General features: G+C 42.9%; 1 protein-coding gene and 1 long non-coding RNA gene across 2 annotated transcripts; both read right to left on the reverse strand.

Annotated features, from left to right (window-relative positions):
* Positions 1-747: 747 nt before the first annotated feature.
* Positions 748-7981, reverse strand: LOC118939585. The gene is made up of 2 exons (XR_005036618.1): positions 2980-7981; positions 748-2706 (listed from the first exon to the last, which is right to left on the reverse strand). It is a non-coding gene; the product is annotated as an uncharacterized LOC118939585 (long non-coding RNA).
* A 2476-nt stretch (positions 7982-10457) lies between these two features.
* On the reverse strand, positions 10458-16396 carry LOC110492674 (RNA-binding protein 15-like). Its single transcript, XM_036947717.1, has one exon. The coding sequence runs from the start codon at positions 16240-16242 to the stop codon at positions 13642-13644; it is 2601 nt and encodes an 866-aa protein (XP_036803612.1). The 5' UTR covers positions 16243-16396; the 3' UTR covers positions 10458-13641.
* Between the last annotated feature and the right edge of the window lie 6169 nt (positions 16397-22565).

The raw sequence follows: 22565 nt of genomic DNA on the forward strand, positions 1-22565 counted from the left end.
TTAGTTCAAAATAGTTCACTATTAGTGTAATCATGAGAGACCTATTTCGGTATGTATGGTATACCATTGAGGGGAGATTACTTTGTACACAGACCCTAATTTAGGTTAGCCTGGTCCCAGATCGGTTACTTTGTGCAGTCTTGCTAATGTTTGGCATGCCACATGATAATCACACATGGATGTTGTCAAGGACCAAGCTGGGTGGAAGAGTATATCACATAGGGTGAAATACCTGGGTTTACTTGGTATGTACACGGTGGACAGCCATGTTGGTTGGTGCTGTTTTACTGTGTAAACTACTGACCAAGTACTTTTAAAAGACAGACAATTTATTTGCTTAGCCTGAGTACCCATCTGTTTTTGTTGTATTGCCAATGAAGGGATAGGAAAGGGGGGGATACCTAGTCAGTTGTACAAATTAATGCCTTCAACTGAAATGTGTCTTCCCCATTTAACCCAACCCCTCTGAATGAGAGAGGTGCGGGGGGCTGCCTTAATCGACATCCACATCTTTGGTGCCCGGGGTTAACCGAGTGACGAGGAGTTGGCAGATTGGCACTCAGGTTTTATTATTTGCTTATTATTGCCCAGATAATATATCTTCTTTAGATGGTACTACCCATATACCTTAGTAAAGGCTGGTACAATGAGGAAATGAAATGCTGTTGAAGGCTACTTCAGGCAGACACAATGCAATTTATCATGATATTATATGGGAGAGCTATGACATGGGAGAGCTATGACATGGGAGAGCTATGATATGGGAGAGCTATGACATGGGAGAGCTATGATATGGGAGTGCTATGATATGGGAGAGCTATTCTGCCCTACCAAGCAAAAAGGCAGTAACTGCTCATAATGTGGAACTGAGAAACATGTGTTTTATTTACCTTGACTTTACCTGTTTTTATTTACTTTCTGCAGTTACTGCTAACATGACCCCCATTTTCTCCAAAACACAATACGAGGCAGGATACTTGTCCACATGATTAAGCATGTATTTAATGACATTAACTCATTTTTGCTCTTTAGGGCAGTGTTCTATGGGAGTTTAGTCTGTCGTTTAAATTATTATTATTTAAATTCTGTTTTTTATGTTGTTCTTTTGTTACCATAGTGATTCCCCCATTCTTCACTAAATGTTCCTAAGTATATATTGTGTACTGTATGTACCTAGTTCAGTGTTTTTCCAACGAACAACAATGATACCACGAAACAGAATGTAAGCTCGTGAGATCAGGTGGTTCGCACGAGGCTATGTTCCTGAGAAACACTAACCTGGTCCTTTGAAAATTGAGTGATAAACATTTTTTGCTTTCTACTGCCCTCTAGTGGCGCTAAAAAGCTTGAACTCAAAGAACACTTCATCAGTACCAAATCGCTCTTCCCCCTCAACTCACTCTCACAAAGCTCATCAGCCTGCCTGCACAACTCTGTGTGTATTGTCTCAGCACATTCTTCCATTTACCATTATTCACATGCAGCAGCTCTGCTCGCTCCTAAAATGGATGCCAAGAGAGCCATGTGGGTTCTGGTCAAACATAGTTTTCTATATAAGGAATTGGGTTCCATTTGGGATGTGCAATCAGTGTGTTCACTTCCTGTGTGTTCACTTCCTGTGTGATTGAGGGCCACTGAATGTTATGTTAAAATGTATATTTTTATTATTTAAAAGTAGATCTCTTTATTTTGTTATTCTATTCTTTACTGTTTGAACCCAGTGTTTTTTTAGGAAGGAACTGTGGTTTAAAGCAATATCCTGAAAAAGCTAATTTGTCCAACAATTGTTTTCAAGAAAACAGGAACAAATCCAACCCTTAAACTCAACAAGTGCTTAAATGTAATTTTGTAACACCTAGAAATATATTTGATATTGTATTCTGATTACAATAATTTCATGTTGGACAAGACATTACATTTTATATATAAATTGGTTTCAGGTGTCATTTGATTAAGGCTTAACCACATGCTTAACCAATCATATTCCTAATAGTTACTACGACTATCATCTAAACGTGTTGTTCTTTTAACTGACTGTACAATCGGCTGCAATAAAGAGGCACGTGACATGAATGGTGAGGTTGGTTAAGATTCTTTTCTGCTTCTATTCAGGACACCTGGAGAAAAATAATTCTCACACACAAAGAAATTGCATAAAAATGTACTTTTTATTAAGAATGAATAAATAATACAAAAACCAAATGTATATCGGACCAATATGATAAGTAACATTTACATTCTCTTTTATTCTCGTATGATATCAAATTAAATTGCTTTAAAATACAATAAATACTCTTTGGGAAATTTAAAGAGAGGTAAACAGGATGTGGATTGTTCAAATCAACAGCACTGAGTTTGGAAAGATTACATTATATAGGGAGTAACACCTTGTCTGAATTGCAGTATAAAAATAAAAACGACATGTTTTACTGTCACATACACCGGATCGGCGCAGTGAAATGTGTTGTTTTACAGGGTTAGTCATAGTAGCATGGCACCCCTGGAACAAATTAGTGTTAAGTGCCTCGGTCAAGGGCACATCGACAGATTTTTCACCTCGTCAGCTCAGGTATTCAAACCAGCAATCTTTCGGTCATCGGCCCAACACTCTAACCACTAGGCTAACTGCCGCCCCACTTTAAAGTATTTCATTAAGCCCAGTACTTACAGTCCGAGGTGTCTTGGATGGTCCAGCGGCAAGATACTCTATAGGGAACAAGCAGAGAATATAATACAACAGAATAGATGCTTTATTGTCCAATCACATCCCTGCCAGACACACATGTAGAGAGGCACAGGGTCAGCCAGAATGCAGCGCCTTGCACATGGGCACAAGATGGTCTCGGGTCTTTACCTGCAGCCATTTTGTTTCCAGTTCAGCTCCTTTTTTTTTTTTTTTTTACAATCCTGCCACAGGATTTGAACCCGCAACCCCTCCATCTGCCTTTATTACACGATATATTTTCATCTGGAACTTACCATCTCAGCCTTGGGGCAATCTGTTGTCACATCTGTTTTGATCTAAAACAGGAAGCACTGTCAGACATTAGTGTCATAAAACATGGTGGTTATCTCTGCAAGTGTAATGTTCAATTTGAGTAGTTTGAATGAGTCTGCCTGGAGAGTCAGATGGGTGGGTGACTATTCCATAGGTTCCAATGCACCAGGAATAGGATGTCCTTTCAGCCACAGAGTACTACAACTACTACTGTTAGCAGGTGCTACTACAACACAGTTACTGTTAACAGGTGGTATTAGAACACAGTTACTGTTAACAGGTGGTATTACAACACAGTTACTGTTAACAGGTGGTATTACAACACAGTTACTGTTAACAGGTGGTATTAGAACACAGTTACTGTTAACAGGTGGTATTACAACACAGTTACTGTTAACAGGTAGTGGATTTACATGGGCCAGGAGAGAGAAGGTCCCAGAACTAGGATGTTTGGAGTGAATTTCTCCAGATTAAGGTTGTATGGTTAATTCAACATTTTCACCACCGCCTCTGTTTACAACGGTAGTGTAGGTGGTATATAGGAGGGGACACCTTCTCTCACAATACCCAGGAGCGTAAGGGTTTACAAAAAGTGCGGAGAATAATAGTGCCGGAGATAGGTCACATGGTGCTGCTTGGATACGGTGGACATGTTTTGTTTTGGGAGTTTAAATTCAATACATACCTTTTTATTTAGTCTTACAGAGACTGTAACCACTTAGTTGCTTCATTAGTGTTTATATTCATGATAGTGTGGACTTGGTGAATAGACCCAGTGCTTCCTGACACTACTGTAGACCTATGGCTGTATTGTAACAAGTAGTAATATAATAAGTTGCTAGTGAATCGATTACAGCCAATGGAGGTGGAAAATCATGTTCGGTTTTATTTTAAGTTGCCTACCAGGCTAGACTGAAGGTAAAAAGAGAGGAACCACTTATATATGGTATCCTACTTACTGTAATATAATATTGGCATCACCAGGGTCTCCTATTCCTGTCATTTGTGGGGGGCGAGTTAGAGGAATCTTAGCTGGGGCTGAGGGCTCCGGCTCGAAATGGACAACAGCCATCAACCATTATTTTGGGGACGCTCCATGGTTAGATTTGGTGGAAATCCGAAGCTGGAGCTAAGGGAATTTTTTTATTTTACCTTTATTTAAGTAGTTAAGAACAAATTCTTATTTTCAATGACGGCCTAGAAACAGTGGGTTAACTGCCTGTTCAGGGGCAGAACAACAGATTTGTACCTTGTCATTTCGGGGGTTTATACTTGCAACCTTCCGGTTACTAGTCCAACGCTCTAACCACTAGGCTACCCTGCCGCCCCGAATAGGATTTATCAGAAGTCATCAAGAAACAGATTCCTGCTCTGAAAACAGTTGTGGGGCATATTGGATCTAATGATATTATGCGTGTGAACTCCGTAAAGCTAAGAGACTATTTTCTTTACAGCTCAGAAATGAGCAAAACATATCATTGTCTCGGGCTCAATTTCATGTTTTAGTCATCTTTTGGTCTCGTCGCCAGTGGTTAATGCGTCTGACTAAGGACTTGGGCATGTCCTTCGTCGTCAGTTAATGACTCCTTCTGGAATAGGCCTGGCTACTTTGCGGAAGACTGAATTCATCCGGGTGAAAATGGCTCCCGGCTGTTGTCATCAAACATTGGAAAGGTTGTTGGTCAACTAAATTGATGTGAGGACAATATTAGCATTATATGTCAGTATGTTTTTACCATCTCCTCTTTGGTCATTGTGAGAGTTCCACACGTTGTATCTGAAAGTGGTGACATGTCGAATGGTGCTTAGCGGGGAAATGTCATTGCTATTTTCCTAATAGGTATAATCCAATCTTTGAGTCTCCTGTTGTTCTGAAATCTCAAAGTAAATCTGACTTGTATTGAAACTACGTGTGATTTTAAATACGGAAAAGGTATGACATTTTTACATATTAACATTTGTAGTTTATTACCTAAAAATGGATCTGGGTCTCTCAGTCAGACCCTGACATTTTTATTTTATATGAAACCTGGTTAACTGATAAAACCCTGGACTCTGAGGTCGCTACGGATGGTTACAATGTGTTTAGGGCTGATAGGAAAGACAAAGGGGGTGGTGTTGCTATTTACACAAATACTCTTCTTTCTGTGTCTCTGTTAAAGGCGACCTCCAGTCCTAAACAATTTGAATTGTTGGCTTTAAGTCTTCAGTTGGGTTCAAACTCAAAAATAACAGTTATAGGAATCTATCGTCAGCCCTTCGCCAAGAAGTGTGTACTAAACGAACTCACTGATTTAATTGCCATTTTTACTACCACAGAGGTGTTGATTGCTGGAGATTTTAATCTTGCACGGGGAACGCAAGATGCTGACTGTTTAAAGGATTTTTGTACTAATCTAAATTTGACCCAGCTGATGACAAAGACTATTAGTCCAAATTTAAAAGGACCCTACGAAATCGACTTTGACTGACTTCATATTCACAAATACTCCAGAGAAATATAATGGGAGTGGGGTATTTGCTTTGGATATTAGTGACCACTGTCCCATTGTATGTGTCAGGGATATACGGATGCCTAGATCCAAACCTCGTTTTATCAACAAGAGGAATTTTAAACATTATAATGAAGGCCTTTTATTGTGACCTTTATTTTGGGGACTTTGAGTGTATTGCATCTGTACCTGACCCAGAGTTGGCTCTGAACCACTTCTCAAATGTATTGTAGATAAACATGCTCCCTTTAAAAAACGGATCATTAAAAATAGGTATTGCCCTTGGTTCAGTCCAGAGCTATCTGAAGTCATACAGAACCGAGATGCTGCCTGGGCCAAAGCTAGATTCACAGAGTCAGGCCCAGACCGGCAGTTAACAAATCAGATAAATACCTAATTTCTCTTTCACAGTCTTTCAGGCGATTGAGAAATCTGTGTGTAAAACTAGTTTAAAAAGCGAAATCAGATTATTATGTTAATACAATATCTGATGTACAGGGAACCCAGCTAAATTCCGGAAAGCTGTTAAATCACTGAAGGGTTGTGTGTCCTCTTCTCTCCCCCAATAAACTAACTCAGATTCTGTCCCTACTCCTGAAAAATTGATATCATTAATGTATTTAATCACCCTTTTATCTCTGCAGGCTTTTTATTTGAATGTATTTCAAAGCCAGCTCTTTAAAAGTGTCGTTTGGATGTTGAGTTTGGTGTAGTGTCGTTTGGATGTTGAGTTTGGTGTAGTGTCGTTTGGATGTTGAGTTCGGTGTAGTGTCGTTTGGATGTTGAGTTTGGTGTAGTGTCGTTTGGAATGATACTGAAAATGCTGGTCAGGAGTTCTATTGGAAATTCACTGTTAAGTCCTGGATAACATTAGACAACAACAACAAAAATCCACAGGTGCTAATCATTTGGAGCCTGGTCTGCTTAATTGTGCAGCACCCATTAATGCTGGTTCAGTAGCCCACATTTTTTACTTCACATTGTTATCAGGAAGTATTCCAAAAGCCTGGAAATCTGCGTATGTGCTGCCACTCCATAAGAGTGAGGATACAAATGACCTTGACAACTATCGCCCCCATAAGGGTGAGGATACAAATGACCTTGACAACTATCGCCCCCATAAGGGTGAGGATACAAATGACCTTGACAACTATCGCCCCATAAGGGTGAGGATACAAATGACCTTGACAACTATCGCCCCCATAAGGGTGAGGACACAAATGACCTTGACAACTATCGCCCACATAAGGGTGAGGATACAAATGACCTTGACAACTATCGCCCCCATAAGGGTGAGGATACAAATGACCTTGACAACTATCGCCCCCATAAGGGTGAGGATACAAATGACCTTGACAACTATCGCCCCCATATGGGTGAGGATACAAATGACCTTGACAACTATCGCCCCCATAAGGGTGAGGATACAAATGACCTTGACAACTATCGCCCCATAAGGGTGAGGATACAAATGACCTTGACAACTATCGCCCCCATAAGGGTGAGGATACAAATGACCTTGACAACTATCGCCCCCATAAGGGTGAGGATACAAATGATCTTGACAACTATCGCCCCATTTCAAGACTAGTATTGTTTAGCTAAGATTCATGAATCCTTGTTTAATGTACAACTTAGTTATTTTTATCTGATAACTGTATTTTCAATATAAACCAATCAGGGTTTAGGCCTGGGCATAGTACTACCACAGCAACTATGCTAGTTGTTAATGATCTTGTCAATGCCTTGGATGCTAAAAATCGCTGTGCTGCCTTGTTTATTGATCTGCCAAAGGCGTTCGACACTGTTGATCATTCTGTTTTGCTGAGGAAATGATCAAGAGTCGGCCTGAGCTATACAGCCTGTTTATGGTTTCAGAATTATCTTAGCGACAGAACTCAGCCCATCTTGATAGATGGGGTTAAATCTGAATTATCTTAGCGACAGAACTCAGCCCATCTTGATAGATGGGGTTAAATCTGAATTATCTTAGCGACAGAACTCAGCCCATCTTGATAGATGGGGTTAAATCTGAATTATCTTAGCGACAGAACTCAGCCCATCTTGATAGATGGGGTTAAATCTGAATTATCTTAGCGACAGAACTCAGCCCATCTTGATAGATGGGGTTAAATCTGAATTATCTTAGCGACAGAACTCAGCCCATCTTAATAGATGGGGTTAAATTTGAATTATCTTAGCGACAGAACTCAGCCCATCTTGATAGATGGGGTTAAATCTGAATTATCTTAGTGACAGAACTCAGCCCATCTTGATAGATGGGGTTAAATCTGAATTATCTTGAGATTCAAAAAGGTGTTCCTCAGGGTTTGATTTTGGGTCCATTATTGTTCACTTTTGTATATTAATGACATAGGAAACACTTAACACTTGTAACATTAATCTCTATGCAGATGACACCGTGTTGTATTCCTGTGCCACCTCGGTGCTGCAGGCCATTCGTGAACTTCAACTTGATTAAATTCAGAATTCACCATACAGATCTTAAATTGGTGTTAAAAAAAAAAAGTAAAACCAAGCTCATGTTCTCTAGGTCACAAAATGTTGACCCTGAGGACCTGCATATGTGCGCTACAAATGGAGCCCAAATTGAGCTTGTTTCTCAATATAAGTATCTGGATGTCTGGATTGATGACAAGTTGTCCTTCGTTACGCATATAGAAAATCTGACTAAGAAGCAAAGATCCAAGATATTTTTTTTTCGATATAAAATAAAAACTAATGCCTCAGTATTGAATATAGGAGAAAGATGGCTGAAACAACACTTCTCCCTGTACTGGATTTTGGTGATATTGCTTACATGCACGCGGCACAACCTGTTTTAAAACCCTTGGACACAGTCTACCATTCAGCAATACGTTTTATAACAGAGGACAATTTTAGGGCTCATAATTGTAGTCTGTATAAAAAAAATGTGGGATGGACCTCTCTGTCTGTATGAAGAGAGCTGCATTCTCTTTTATTTATTTACAAAGCGATCTGACAGAAAGTCCCTCTATATGTAACACCATTAATTAAGATAGGAATCATAAGTTACCAAACCCGTTCTCAGGAATGGATAACACTAGAGATCCCCTCCAGTCTCCACAGATTTGGGAAAATCTGCATTTTGTTGCACTTCATTTGTGGAACAATCTGCAGAGTTCACTGCAGTTAGTTGTGCCGTGGCCACTCAGTTTAAATTATTGATGTAGAACCTCTATGTAGTTGAATGTGATTGCTTGTATTAAATATGTTTATTTTGTTATTGTGTACTGAATTAGGTTTTTATATACATACGTGTATGTTGTGTTATCATTCTGTTTTTATTGTAAGGTGTATACAGGGCTCTCTTGTAACAAGAGCTTTTTAATCTGTGTCTTCCTGTTTAAATAAAGGTGGAATAAATCAAATTTACATACCTCTGCTTCTTCCAGACTTATAATAAAGGCCAGGCAGCAGACTCCCCTCTCCTTATTCCCCAACAGGGAGTGACAGCAACAAGCTGTCTCTCTCCATGCCATCAGTGTAGTGTAGTGGCTACCTATGGCTCTTACAGTAGTTACAGCAGCCTCCTCTGGTCCTGCAGTTCCTCCATGATCCTCTAGAGGTCATTTCTCCAGTGGCAATGTCTTTTTTTCTCAGCAACAATGGGCAGGTGGGATTTAATCTCTGCTATTATTGCACTTGTACTGAGGGGAGGCCGTGATGCACTCGTACTGGGTAGGAGCTATAGGGGATAAATATGAAATATTTCTTCATTGGATAAGAGGCCTTTTGGTTGAACTGTCACAAAATAAAAACAAATTAAAAATATATATATGGATCCTTTCACGACGTGGAAATGTTGAGTCAAACTACTCACTTGATTTTTTTCTGCTTAAATTCCCCTTGTTCACGTGAAATGTGAAGTAGATGATGTCGGATGTTATTCTGCGGTCGTCGTGGGAAACCGTAGCAGAACAAACATACTCCTGATCCTCTTTCAGGAAAAAGATTCAATCAATAAAACCACAGCGACAATAAACAATATTCCTATTCATGACAAGGGGGCGATCTTCCATCCATTCACTGCATACATGGGAGTCAAATCATAAACTGAAGAAATCTAAATTATGATGGTAACAAATAATCATTCTTCTGGGAGATGTTGACAGGTCACTTGGAAAAAGGTCACAGGTCAAGGTGACTCCCTCAGCAGTGCAACAGCTTGCAGTGGTACTGTAGAGCTGCTGTGCGAGTTAAGAAACTGCACCCAAAGAGGTGCATTATGCGTGGCAGCCGGTGACAGGACCTCTGCTTGTGTAGGGAACCGTGGACAAGGCGGAGCCACAGACACACCCCAGGCTGTGGTCAACTCAAACCAGACCAGCATTGTAGAGGACAACAGTGAAAGACATGGGGGCATGCTGCAAATCCAGCCTGTGAAGACTCAAACCTTGTAGAGGACAATGAAATGAAAAGGAGCTGCTACTGTATTCCAGCTCCATTCTCCCACATACTGCACTAGCGTGTCAGCCTGCCACTGTTCCACACAGCTGAGCAGCAGGACATGGGCTGGTGGTTGAAAACCAGCAGGACACGAACACAGTGGGCACAGTGGGAGGCTCCTCCATTGATCCTGTGATTCCTGCCCCACTGTGTACTGGGTTCACCTGCTAGGGCAGTAGGACTAACACGAGGAGCCTGACCCTGGAGGTACTGGGTTCAAAAGGTATGCTATTAATTAGCAACAACTTCTGAACAGCGTCTGTTAGCTAAACAGATTACCAACAGCTCCTAAAAAGGTGTGTATAAGAGAACACACACAGGCGATCATCAGTCTCTAACAATCAGCAAAGAGGTGTTTGGTTCCCTTCTCTTGTGCAACAATTCAAAGTGATAAACCATTTCCTGTTTGGAAACGCAATAGACGTGGTAGTCAGAGCAGTTCCCTCTGTTCAATTCATTTCCAGGGCAGAAACAGGTTTCCCTCAAATGAAACAATTTATTGATATTTAGAGGACTAATAAGTGCGTAAATGCACTTTCTCTTTGAGTGTTTAAACAACTTGGCAGTAAGACGAGTGTGGGGAGAGGATTTTCCATTTCTTGTCTTCCCAATGAAATCAGGTAGGCAAGCACAAAGCGAGAGGGTCCTAATTATTCCACTTTAAACAACACAAAATGACACCACAACTTAAAAGCTGCCTTCTCAGTGAAAATGTTACAAACACTAAGTAGTTTCCTTCTCTTCAGAGTTTCCTGTAAAGGTTTTAAAGCCATAAAAAAAAAAGAAAAGTCCACATTTGAGGCAGTGAACTTGGGAGACAAATACATCCTTTTTTTTTTCTCAGACAATTTTGTCAACAGATAAAACTAAACCAACCTCATCTTAAAACCTTCTTTTAAGAAACAGTCATATACTGGTACCAACAGTAGGCTATAAATATAGGTCTTAAAAATATAACTGTTGGCTGACAAAGGGGACATAATAGCACTACAACTTATAAAAACGTACAATCCCCCCCCCCCAAAAAAAAAACTAAATTATCAGTTTATATATTGAATACCCCTTTTACTGATTGATTATTAGGTTTACTGTATATCATTTGTTAGCAAATAGCATTAAGATATTGTCATATTTAGACAAACTTGGCGACAAAGCATGTTGATTGAATGAAACCGGACCAACAAATAAAAGTCTGTTTTTTTCTCTAGCGTAATCTTATCACACATTATAGGTCAAAGGTTATAGGTTACAACGTACTACCAAGAGTCAAGTGGTGCTAAAGACAATGTACACAATAAAATCTACCCTTAGCATCTCTCTTAGTAGACTATATGTTTGTCGCGTCATTGCATTGATGGACCCATCTATATTAGCTGGGCAAAAAAAAAATCACTTCTAAATTCCTCATTCAGCCTCTCAATATGCCCAAATATTACTGGAGAGTCGCTTAAACATTAAAACACATCTGAAAACCGATTGAACACACTGTATTTAAGCTACACCACAGCCAAGTTAAGAATTTACACTCAGCAACTAAAACCCATGTATAGGTGTTTCAACCTCCGTTACACATTGTTGTCACAATCCACTTTGTAGTGTTCCGTTAACCATTCCATGAACACACAGGATTTTCAGGAGTAACCGAACCAATTACACAGGGTAAAACACCAGGTGTAACCAAACCAATTACACCAGGTGTAACCAAACCAGTGACACAGGATAAAACACCAGGTGTAACCAAACCAATTACACAGGGTGAAACACCAGGTGTAACCAAACCAGTTACACAGGGTGAAACACCAGGTGTAACCGAACCAGTTTGCACAGGGTAAAACACCAGGTGTAACCGAACCAGTTTACACAGGGTAAAACACCAGGTGTAACCAAACCAGTTACACAGGCTAAAACACCAGGTGTAACCGAACCAGTGACACAGGGTAAAACACCAGGTGTAACCGAACCAATTACACAGGGTAAAACACCAGGTGTAACCGAACCAGTTACACAGGGTGAAACACCAGGTGTAATCGAACCAGTTACACAGGGTAAAACACCAGGTGTAACCGAACCAGTTACACAGGGTAAAACACCAGGTGTAACCGAACTAGTTTACACAGGGTAAAACACCAGGTGTAACCGAACCAGTTTACACAGGGTAAAACACCAGGTGTAACCGAACCAGTTTACACAGGGTAAAACACCAGGTGTAACCGAACCAGTTTACACAGGGTAAAACACCAGGTGTAACCGAACCAGTTTACACAGGGTAAAACACCAGGTGTAACCGAACCAGTTTACACAGGGTAAAACACCAGGTGTAACCGAACCAGTTTACACAGGGTAAAACACCAGGTGTAACCGAACCAGTTTACACAGGGTAAAACACCAGGTGTAACCGAACCAGTGACACAGGGTAAAACACCAGGTGTAACCGAACCAGTTTACACAGGGTAAAACACCAGGTGTAACCGAACCAGTTTACACAGGGTAAAACACCAGGTGTAACCGAACCAGTTTACACAGGGTAAAACACCAGGTGTAACCGAACCAGTGACACAGGGTAAAACACCAGGTGTAACCGAACCAGTTTACACAGGGTAAAACACCAGGTGTAACCGAACCAGTTTACACAGGGTAAAACACCAGGTGTAACCGAACCAGTTTACACAGTGTAAAACACCAGGTGTAACCGAACCAGTTTACACAGGGTAAAACACCAGGTGTAACCGAACCAGTGACACAGGGTAAAACACCAGGTGTAACCGAACCAGTTTACACAGGGTAAAACACCAGGTGTAACCGAACCAGTTTACACAGGGTAAAACACCAGGTGTAACCGAACCAGTTTACACAGGGTAAAACACCAGGTGTAACCGAACACCAGATAGCCTACCGTGCATATAGGTACATTCAGATTTCTAGGTTTAGAACATGTTCATGTATTAGAGAAAAGCCAGTAAGGACATATCCCAACATTAATGTCCCCAATCATTATTTTTTTTTTTATGAGAAATCCAAACGGAATGATTTATAGCCTCACCATACCAGTCAAAACAGGGCCTGATGGTATCTCTCTCAAAATGTGACATTTAGAATAAAGAAATGGTTATTTAACAAAGGGTTTTGAGGTGACTATTTTGCTAAAAATATATAATGAACTTTAAATGACGCCAACTGATTGTAATAAGCATAAAGTAGTATAACAATATTACATAATACAACCAAACACTAACAGCAGAGCAAATCTTAAGAGAGAAGTTTCAACTTTTACAAACAGCGGTTGGTTCAAGTTTTCCTAAATGAAAACAAAAAAAAAAGGGCCATTATACCTAATTTTAAATTACAGTAGATTTTTCATTTTATTCATAGAATGTCCCCCCTTTTATAATATTCCAGCAGAATTGTTTCTGCATATACTGGCTAGAAATGATCACACCCTTTATAAAACAGGGTTCCAAAATTACACATTTGTTGACTTTCAGGGGGACATTTTATACTTATTTTGGTGGGGAAAAATAGTGACATAGCCTATCCTCCCCATAACCCTACTCTCTAGTAGCACCCCATGAGGCAGAACGCAACACACAGCATGCAATAGTAGTTTTTTTTCCTTTTTTTTTACAATATCATTGATGTTTTCCTTCCTCTATCTGATTGTGGTTATGATGGACCTCGCACCACGACCATCACCAGATAGTCCTCGTCGGTTTTGGCCAGAGCTTTAGCCGAGGCATCAATGAACTGCTGTGAGAACTCACAGGGAGGGAACGCATGGAGAACACCCTGGTGGTCCTTATCCCGGCTGCCTCCAACGGGCAGGCTGATGACTCCGGCTGCCTGCTTCTGTTTCAGGTAGGACACCAGATTTCGGAGAGGACGCTGGGTGGAAGCTGCAGGGTCCGTCGACGACACCTCCTCGCCGCCGGAACCGGGAACCGCCAGGAGGACGGCGTAGCCGCCGGGGCCGGCCGCTTTAATCCGTCTGGAGACCTCGTCCAGCTTGGGCTGGTCGAGGCGGAGACGCTGGGTGATCTTGAGCTCCCCAACCTGTCTCCCCGTGGGGCCGTCGACGAGGAGGTCCTTGGCCACGCCCTGGTGACCCTCCAGGAGGTGCATGTTGGCGGGGAAGTTGCTGTTCTTCAGGAGGAGCATGCCGTGCCAGGCCAGGCTCAGCTTGGATGACTGACTGCCTTTAGAGCCGCCCTGGTCTGAGGAGCGATCCCTCTTAGCTCCGGGTCCTTTGCTGCTGCTGTCACCGGCTTTACGTTTCCGTTCCCCTGCTGAGGATGAGAGGCCACTGCTGGAGGCCCCTCTTTCGGCAAGACTCCCCAGGCTCTTTAGTCTCCTGTCTCCCCCGCCAGGATGCTCCAGACTGAGGCGACGGTCTCGTCCAGGGGAGGGTCTGTCGTCGCCGCCACGAGGGGTACGCTCTGAGTCACTGAAGCGGCCCCCGTTGGGGCTACCATCTGGGGTTGGACCCCCTCGGTGTCGGCGTGCCGTGCGGTCAGTGCTGTCAGGAGAGACGTCAAGATGGCGACCGTCATCCATAAGGTGTCGTTTCCGTCTTGGGTCGCAGCCGCGCCCCGCCAGCTCTCGCTCCAGAGACCAGGGCTCCCTCCCTCCCGGCCGCCGGTCCCGCTCCAGCGGCTCAAAGGTCCCGGGACGTACACGCTCACGCATAGCCGGGATGGGGGGCCACTCGGCCCCGGGGAAACCCAGTTCTCTCTCTCTGAAGTGGAGCAGCGGTGGAGTCCTTTCCCTGTCCCTCAGGGGCTCAGCTATGGCGCGGTGGATGAAAGCCTCTGCCACCATGTCGAAGGAGGGTAGAGGAAGAGGCTGAAGGAACTGCTGCTGGTAGTGGTGCTCTGTGTCTGCAAAGTCCACCCTAAGTCTCCTCTCAGGCCCACCCAGAGGGAAGCCACGCATGTGCGTGCACGCAGCCTGAGCAGCGTCAAGGCTCTCGTACTGTATATAAGCCCAGGTGTCCCCCTTTCTGTAGTCAATGGTCCTTATTGTACCAAAGCGGTCAAACTCTCTGGCCAATGCTGCTAGGGGGACCCAGGGTCCGAGCCCACCCACCCATAGGCGTGTGGTAGGGGTGGCCTTACCATAGCCAATCTTTATGGGGTTACGGCCCACTATCTTCCCAGACATGGTGAGTTTGGCGCGGTGGGCCATGTCGAGATTCTCAAACTTGAGGAACCCGTATGTGCTGGTCTGTCCACGTGTGGGCTTAATATCCACCTCTGTTATCAACCCAAACCTGTCGAAGGCCCGTCTCAGGTCTGTCTCTGTGACAGTGATGTCCAAGTTGCCCAGAAACAGCGTTCTGTTAGCTCTTTGGTCATCCTCTGGGGAGATAAAATCCTCATCGCGGAAAGCAGAAGCTCTCTCTGCAATGAAAGCTGGACCTGGGCGCACCCTGGCTTCAAACAGGGCAAACTCCCTCTCCCGCTCTAGGTCTCTGGGCAAAGGAGGGGGTGGGGGAGGAGGGAGGCGCCCAAGGGCCAGCTGCTGTAGTCTGTAGTCTCTGTATCCAAGCACAGATGGGGAGAGGGGTCTCTGGGTGTGTAAGTGTCTGTGGCCTAGGGCTCCAACATATGGGTCCCTGTCAACTCGCTCAACTGGAGAACGGCTTCTCCTCCTGTTAATGTACACTGCATCGATTTTCAGAGGTCGGTCATAAAGTACTAACCTGCCCCGTGCGTGTTTAGCAGCTCTGGCATCCTCGGGCTTTCTGAAGTTGACAAACGCAATTCTCTCGTCGTTGCTGCGGCTTATTTTGACACTCACGTCCCCGAATTTTTTGAATTCGTGGAAAAGTCCATCTTCTATGTCTTCATCGCTCAACTGGGTGCCCAGTTCACTGATTTTGAGAGTTTTGTACTCACTCTCGTTGTTGTTAGGTGGAGGCGGAACACGCTCGCCGCGAGCATTAGTCCTTGCCGCGGCTAAATCGAGTGTCAAGCCCAGGTTGTGGTTCTTACCGGTAGAGGTTGCAGCAGCAACGGGATAGCTATGGTTACTCCCACCGGTTCGACTCGATACATGTCCATCAAAATCCCGGCCTCTCTTGTCACCCAACAAACTCCTTCTCGTAGATCCTCCGTCACTTTTAGTCGAGCTATTTCCATTATTACTCCCACTGGAAACCGAGATAGCCCTCATTTTCTTGCTGGGCGGGTGGCCTCCTCCCCTGTCTCGGATATCATCCAAAGCCCGAGAACGCTTTTTAATCGGTGACCTTTCTTTGCCTTTCATTGCAGCTCACCATTCAACGATTATGACTTGTCGTATATTATTTCTGTATAATGTCTTGCAGTAAATCAGTGAAAAGGTGAACTCCGATTATCAATGACCCTGCCGCAAATCAACAACATCCGCCATTTTGTCTAGAATTCTATCAGAGCCCGCCCCTTCGAGCTGATTGGACTGAAAACTGTGTGGAAAACAACCACCATGTTTACAGTGGATGTCAGTCAAATCAGAAATAACAGAAACTCGAACAATATTTGTTTTGGTTAAAAGTTGTTTAGCATGCGTTCTATATTTAGTTATCTATGTTTTAAAATAACTAGTATTATTGATCATAATAAAGTGTACTACACATTTTTTGTAAAACACTGCACAAATGAGGAATACAACACCATTCTATTTTGCGCTAGGTTTTTAAAAGGCATGCATTGTGAGAGTTTTTTTTTTATTAATTGTATAAAACTATTTCAGTGGGGTTAGAAAATTGACAATATTTTTTAAATTTCCAATTTTCTCTGTCTAAAGCGGTACTTTTGCAATCTCTCCACATGATGGTGCCATCTGAGTAGCATACTAAAACTTACTTGTAACCATGCAGTGGTTAGTGTCTTGTAACCATGCAGTAGCGGCTTAAGCAAATACATTAACTACTGTACGTGTTGTGTTTTTCAGAATATACTTAAAGTGAATTTGGTCAAAATGTTTATAAGACAGCCAATAGTCAGTCTCAGTAGGCCTATATCGGCCTGTATGTGACAGGGTATGAACCTTAGTTTTGGTCAGTGTTTCCCCTTGGGATGGGGTCGATTGTACTAAGTAGGCAGGCCTATGTGTTAACTGGTTATCATTGTTAGTTTTTTCAAGATTGACATACACTACAGGACCAAAAGTATGTGGACACACCTTCAAATTAGTGGATTCAGCTATTTTAGCCACACCCGTTGCTGACCGGTGTATAAAATCGAGCGGACGGTCATGCAATCTCCAAAGACAAATAATGGCAGTAGAATTTCCCGTACTTTGCTACCAAGTGGCGCAGCGGTCTAAGGCACTGCATCTCAGTGCTAGAGGTGTCACTACAGAAACTGGTTAGATCCCGAGCTGTATCACAACCGGCCGTGATCAGGAGTCCCATAGGGCGGCGCACAATTGGCCCAGCGTCATCCGGGTTAGGGGAGGGTTTGGCCAGGGTAGGACGTCATTGTAAATAAGAATTTGTTCTTAACTGACTTGCCTAGTTAAATAAATGTTCAATCAAAATAAGAGCTCAGTGACTTTCAACGTGGCACCATCATAGGATGCCACCTTTTCAATGAGTCAGTTTGTCAAATTCCTGCCCTGCTAGAGCTGCCCCAGTCAACTGTAAGTGCTGTTATTGTGAAGTGGAAACGTCTAGGAGCAACAACGGCTCAGTGGTAGGCCACACAAGCTCACAGAGAGTGTAAAAATCGTCTTTCCTCGGGTGCAACATTCACTACCAAGCTCCAAACTGCCTCTTGAAGCAATGTCAGCACAATAATAATAATTGTTCATTGCAAGCTGCAGGAAATGGGTTTCCATGGCCGAGGAGCCACACACAAGCCTAAAATCACCATGTGCAATGCCAAGCGTCGGCTGGAGTGGTGTAAAGCTCGCAGCCATTGGACTCTGGAAACATGTTCTCTGGAGTGATGAATCACGCTTCACCATCTGGCAGTTCAACGGATGGATCTGGGTTTAGCTGATGGCAGGAGAACACTACCTGCCCGAATGCATAGTGCCAACTGTAAAGTTTGATGGAGGAGGAGTAATGGTCAAGGGCTGTTTTTAATGGTTTGGGCTAGGCGTCTTAGTTCAATACAATGACATTCTAGACGACTCTGTGCTTCCAACTTCGTGGAAACAGTTTGGGGAAAGCCCTTTCCTGTTTATGCATGACAATGTCCCCGTGCACAGAAATGGTTTGTCGAGATTGGTGTGGAAGAACTTGCCTGACCTGCACAGAACCCTGACCTCAACCCCATCACACACCTTTGGGATGAATTGGAACGCCGACTGCGAGCCAGGCCTAATCGCCTTACTACATTAGTGCCCGACCTCACTAATGCTTTTGTGACTGAATGGAAGCAAGTCCACACAGCATTGTTCCAACATCTAGTGGAAAGCCTACCCAGAAGAGTGGAGGGGGGGGGGGGTGTTCGATGTAATGAGATGTTCGATGTTTTGATAGCAGTGTTTTTTGATACCTAGTAAGTCTTAACTAGGTATTAACTTCACCCCCCCTCCCTTCAGATCAGCTGCTAAATCTATTCTACCCTTTCTTCTCTCTCCTTTGAAATAAAACCCAAAGCAACCTGACACTTATAGCTGAGCTCTCTCTCTCTCACCTTAATTCTATTACCTCTCATGTTGACAGTTACAGTAGGGCCCTTTAGGCCTACACCGCATGCTGGCAATTGTGAGCTTATAGGCACAAAACTGTTAATGCCGATTAATCACAACAAGCTTCTCAGAGTACGATTGCTGTTATAGGATCAGTTTCCCCCTGCCCTTATATTTTATGATTTTATTATTTTCTTTTTTTAAGTCTCAAATTATAATAATGCTAAACTGATCCTAGATCTGCACTCCTAATCTGAGATACTTAATGATTACTGGCCTAGATCACAGCAGTTAATTGGGGGGAGGACGGGCTTGAATGGAATGGCTGGAACGGGCTTGAATGGAATGGCATTGAACACATTAAACACATCTGTATGTTTGATGCTATTCCATTCACTCCATCCCAGCCATTACTATGAGCTTTCCTCCCCTCAGCAGCCTCCTGTGGCTTAGATGCCTGATCATGAGCATGATGTGAGAGTTCAGAATAGCAGCACAGACACGGCATCACTAGTTTATGATTCAGGGCAGTCAAGGTACTGTCTGTGGCATAGATCAAAAGCTCGGTGTACTTCTTGAAACTACGGTCGGAACGACAGCTTTGCAGATTTAATGACACGTTCAGAGGTATTTCTTTGGGTAATGAGGTTAATATATGTATGTACAGGCGCCAGTGACAGCCCTCACCCAATGACCCCGAATAAAGAGCCTGTGCGTGTGTGTGTGTGTGTGTGTGTGTGTGTGTCGGACATGGATGAGGAACGTTTGTCGCACACCTAGGACCTAAGCCATTTTCCGCTCTATGGTGTTTTTGATGGATGACTCTGTTGCACTAATGATAAACAGCAACGCAGGGTAGGCCTGCATATTTTAGCCTGGTTTACTGAGTTAAGATGCACTAGCTCCTGTACCCCTGTACTCCTGAGTTTACTTGGAATGCAACTTAAGTAGCTAATTCAATGAGCTCTACACACTATTTTCCGGTTAAAATAGTTCATTTTCACTCTGACTGACCAGGCTTTAGAGAAATGTTGAGTCATCTTGTTGTCTCCAGAGTATTTTGCAATGAATAGGGACAGATGAGGAACTACTGTCATTTTAATACAAAACGTTTATAGTACTCACTGTACTGACTGGCGTTTTTTACAATCGCCTGAAGTAAAGCAAATGTAATGACACATTTTACATGTCAATTTCACTGCATCATCCTATGTAATGTGTAATGTTGTCTGTTTTTTATAGTTTAACACCTCTATTTTGAGAGTCTGATACCTCACCTTTAAACATAACAGTAAATGTTACTTTGAGAGACCACATGACTCATTCATTGTGAGTCGGAGGCCTATACGCTATTACACTATTTCCTCTGCTTGGTTTCCACAGGCCATTCATCCGTCTCCTTAATTTCTGCTCTGTTCTGAAGGCTCCTCTTATCTCTTCCACTTCATCTGAGGTTTAATCAGTGCTGGGACTGTGCAGCTGGAGAGTGAATGCCGGGGTGTATTCATTGGGACTCACAAGGGAAAATGTTTTAAAACAGTCTGAAACAGAAAATGAAAATGTGCATTTCTTATTGCACAAGTGCAAGTAGTCGTCCCTCCCTGTTTCCGTCTGCTTTCTTCCATTTGGTGCCTAATGAATATGGCGCTGCTGCTGTCTCCTAGGGTCTGGCTGGAATTTGAAAGCTGTATGTGGGTGTGGAAAGTGTCTCTGACAGGTTTGCTTTTCACTCCCTCTACTATGCTCAGCTCCTCTATTGAAACCACATGTCGGCTTACACAAAACAAGGCACAGATCAGGGGAGGCCGGGAGGGGGCTGGCTGGCATCTAATCTGTTCCAGCATTGCTGTCATAGTACTGAAGTAATGAGAGGGAAGGGAGGATGGGAGTAAGAGAGAGAGCACCAAATATTTGCCCATAGCAATCTAACCACTTGGGGAAGCAATGTAGCTTTGAAGGATCTGTCTTTCACTGTAAATCATTTTAACCCAGAGAAGATGCATTACCAAAAAAAATCTCCCAGATTGTCCGGTATGGCTAGCTGACACGTATTGGGCATCTTGTCATGTTCATCATCTTGTCATGTTCATCATCTTGTCATGTTTACCATCTTGTCATGTTTACCAGATGGGGTGGTGCCACGCAACTCTACAGTTCAGAGCACCACCAGCCATTGATGAGAAGACATTACGCACAGAAAGAGCATGTAGTTATCTTCATCTTCCTCCAATCAATAGCAGCCAGCAACCACACCATCCTGCTGCATCCTACTGCTGGCTTGTTTGCCTCTGAAGCTAAACTGCCCTGCAGGGTTGGGCATGTTCGACCCTTGGATGGGAGACCAGATGCTGCTGGAAGTGTTGTTGGAGGGCCAGTAGGGGCCACTCTTCCCTCTGGTCTAAGGAGACCCCAATAACGGTGGTGTATAAAAATGACAAGGCCATGCATTTACCACCAATCCCTTCTTATACATTGCTCTCCATTACATTTATTTTTGTATGGGTCATTATCACAGTATACATGATCCCAATATTAGCGCCAAGACATCGCTAATTTAAAAAATAAAATGTAAAGTGGATTGTGAGGATTTATTGGCGCATTGAACCATGCCTTAGTTTGAAAACCATTTGGATATGTTTAAAACAATGACGTCATGTCTGAACTCCAACATCTTTGTGCACGTTCGGCCATTGTCTCCATGAGTTACAATAGCTCATGAAGGCTTTCCCTGGGTCATTGAAACCCATGTGTAATGTGGAAAATCAATCAAAATTATCATTTAGAAACAACCAGGGAATTATAACCCCAATTTCTTCATAGCTCATCATTCATTTGAGTTTTTGGGTTGACCCTCTCTGTTGCCAGATGTGAACTAGGTAGACCCTGCATTCTCAATACGGAGCGGGGACTCTGGAGGGATGCCTGATAGCCGGCCTACACTTCATCATCAATGACATAGTGCAGTCGCTCAGTTAGTTTTTCATTAATAGGCCTACCACTTTAAACTGATGCATGGGGTGCCATCCGAAGGCCTCTTGATGTGAGGCCAGCTATACTGCTACATACACACCACACACACACACAGAGCCACTCCCTCAGCACACCTCAATGGACAAACCTGGATGTTGTGTAGGAATATTGTTTATTCTGTACTTCCTTCTTTTCACTCTGTCAATTAGGTTATCATTGTGGAGTAACTACAATGTTGTTGATTAATCTACAGTTTTCTCCTATTAAAGCCATTAAACTCTTAACTGTTTTAAAGTCACCATTGGCCTCATAGTGAAATCCCTGAGCGGTTTCCTTCCTCTCCGGCAACTGAGTTAGGAAGGACGCCTATATCTTTCTAGTGACTGGGTGTATTGATACACCATCCAAAGTGTTATTAACAACTTCACCATGCTCAAAGGGATATTCAATGTCTGCTTTTTATTTTGACACATCTGGCGTGCCCTGTCAACTGTGGGAGCTTATGTAGACAGTGGTGTGCCTTTCCAAATCATGTCCAATTAATTGAATTTACCACAGGTGGACTCCAATCAAGTTGTAGAAACTGCTCAAGGATGATCCATGGAAACAGGATGCACGTGAGCTTAATTTCGAGTCTCATAGAAAAGGGTCAGAATACTTATGTAAATGAGTTATTTCTGTTTTTTATGTTTAATACATTTGCTAAAATGTCTAACAACCTGTTTTCACATGGTCATTATGGGGTACTGTGTATAGATTTATGAAGAAAACAATGTTTTCGCCTCTTCACTTTTGACGTTGAGACTGGTATTTTGCGGGTACTATTTAATGAAGCTGCAGATACTCAACTAGTCTAAAGAAGGCCAGTTGTATAGCTTCTTTAATCAGCACAATAGTTTTCAGCTGTGCTAACATAATTGCAAAAGGGTGTTCTAATGATCAATTAGCCTTTTAAAATGATAAACTTGTATTAGCTAACACAACGTGCCATTGGAACA

The sequence above is a fragment of the Oncorhynchus mykiss genome, chromosome 16, assembly GCF_013265735.2.
Source record: "Oncorhynchus mykiss isolate Arlee chromosome 16, USDA_OmykA_1.1, whole genome shotgun sequence".
NCBI lineage: Eukaryota > Metazoa > Chordata > Actinopteri > Salmoniformes > Salmonidae > Oncorhynchus > Oncorhynchus mykiss.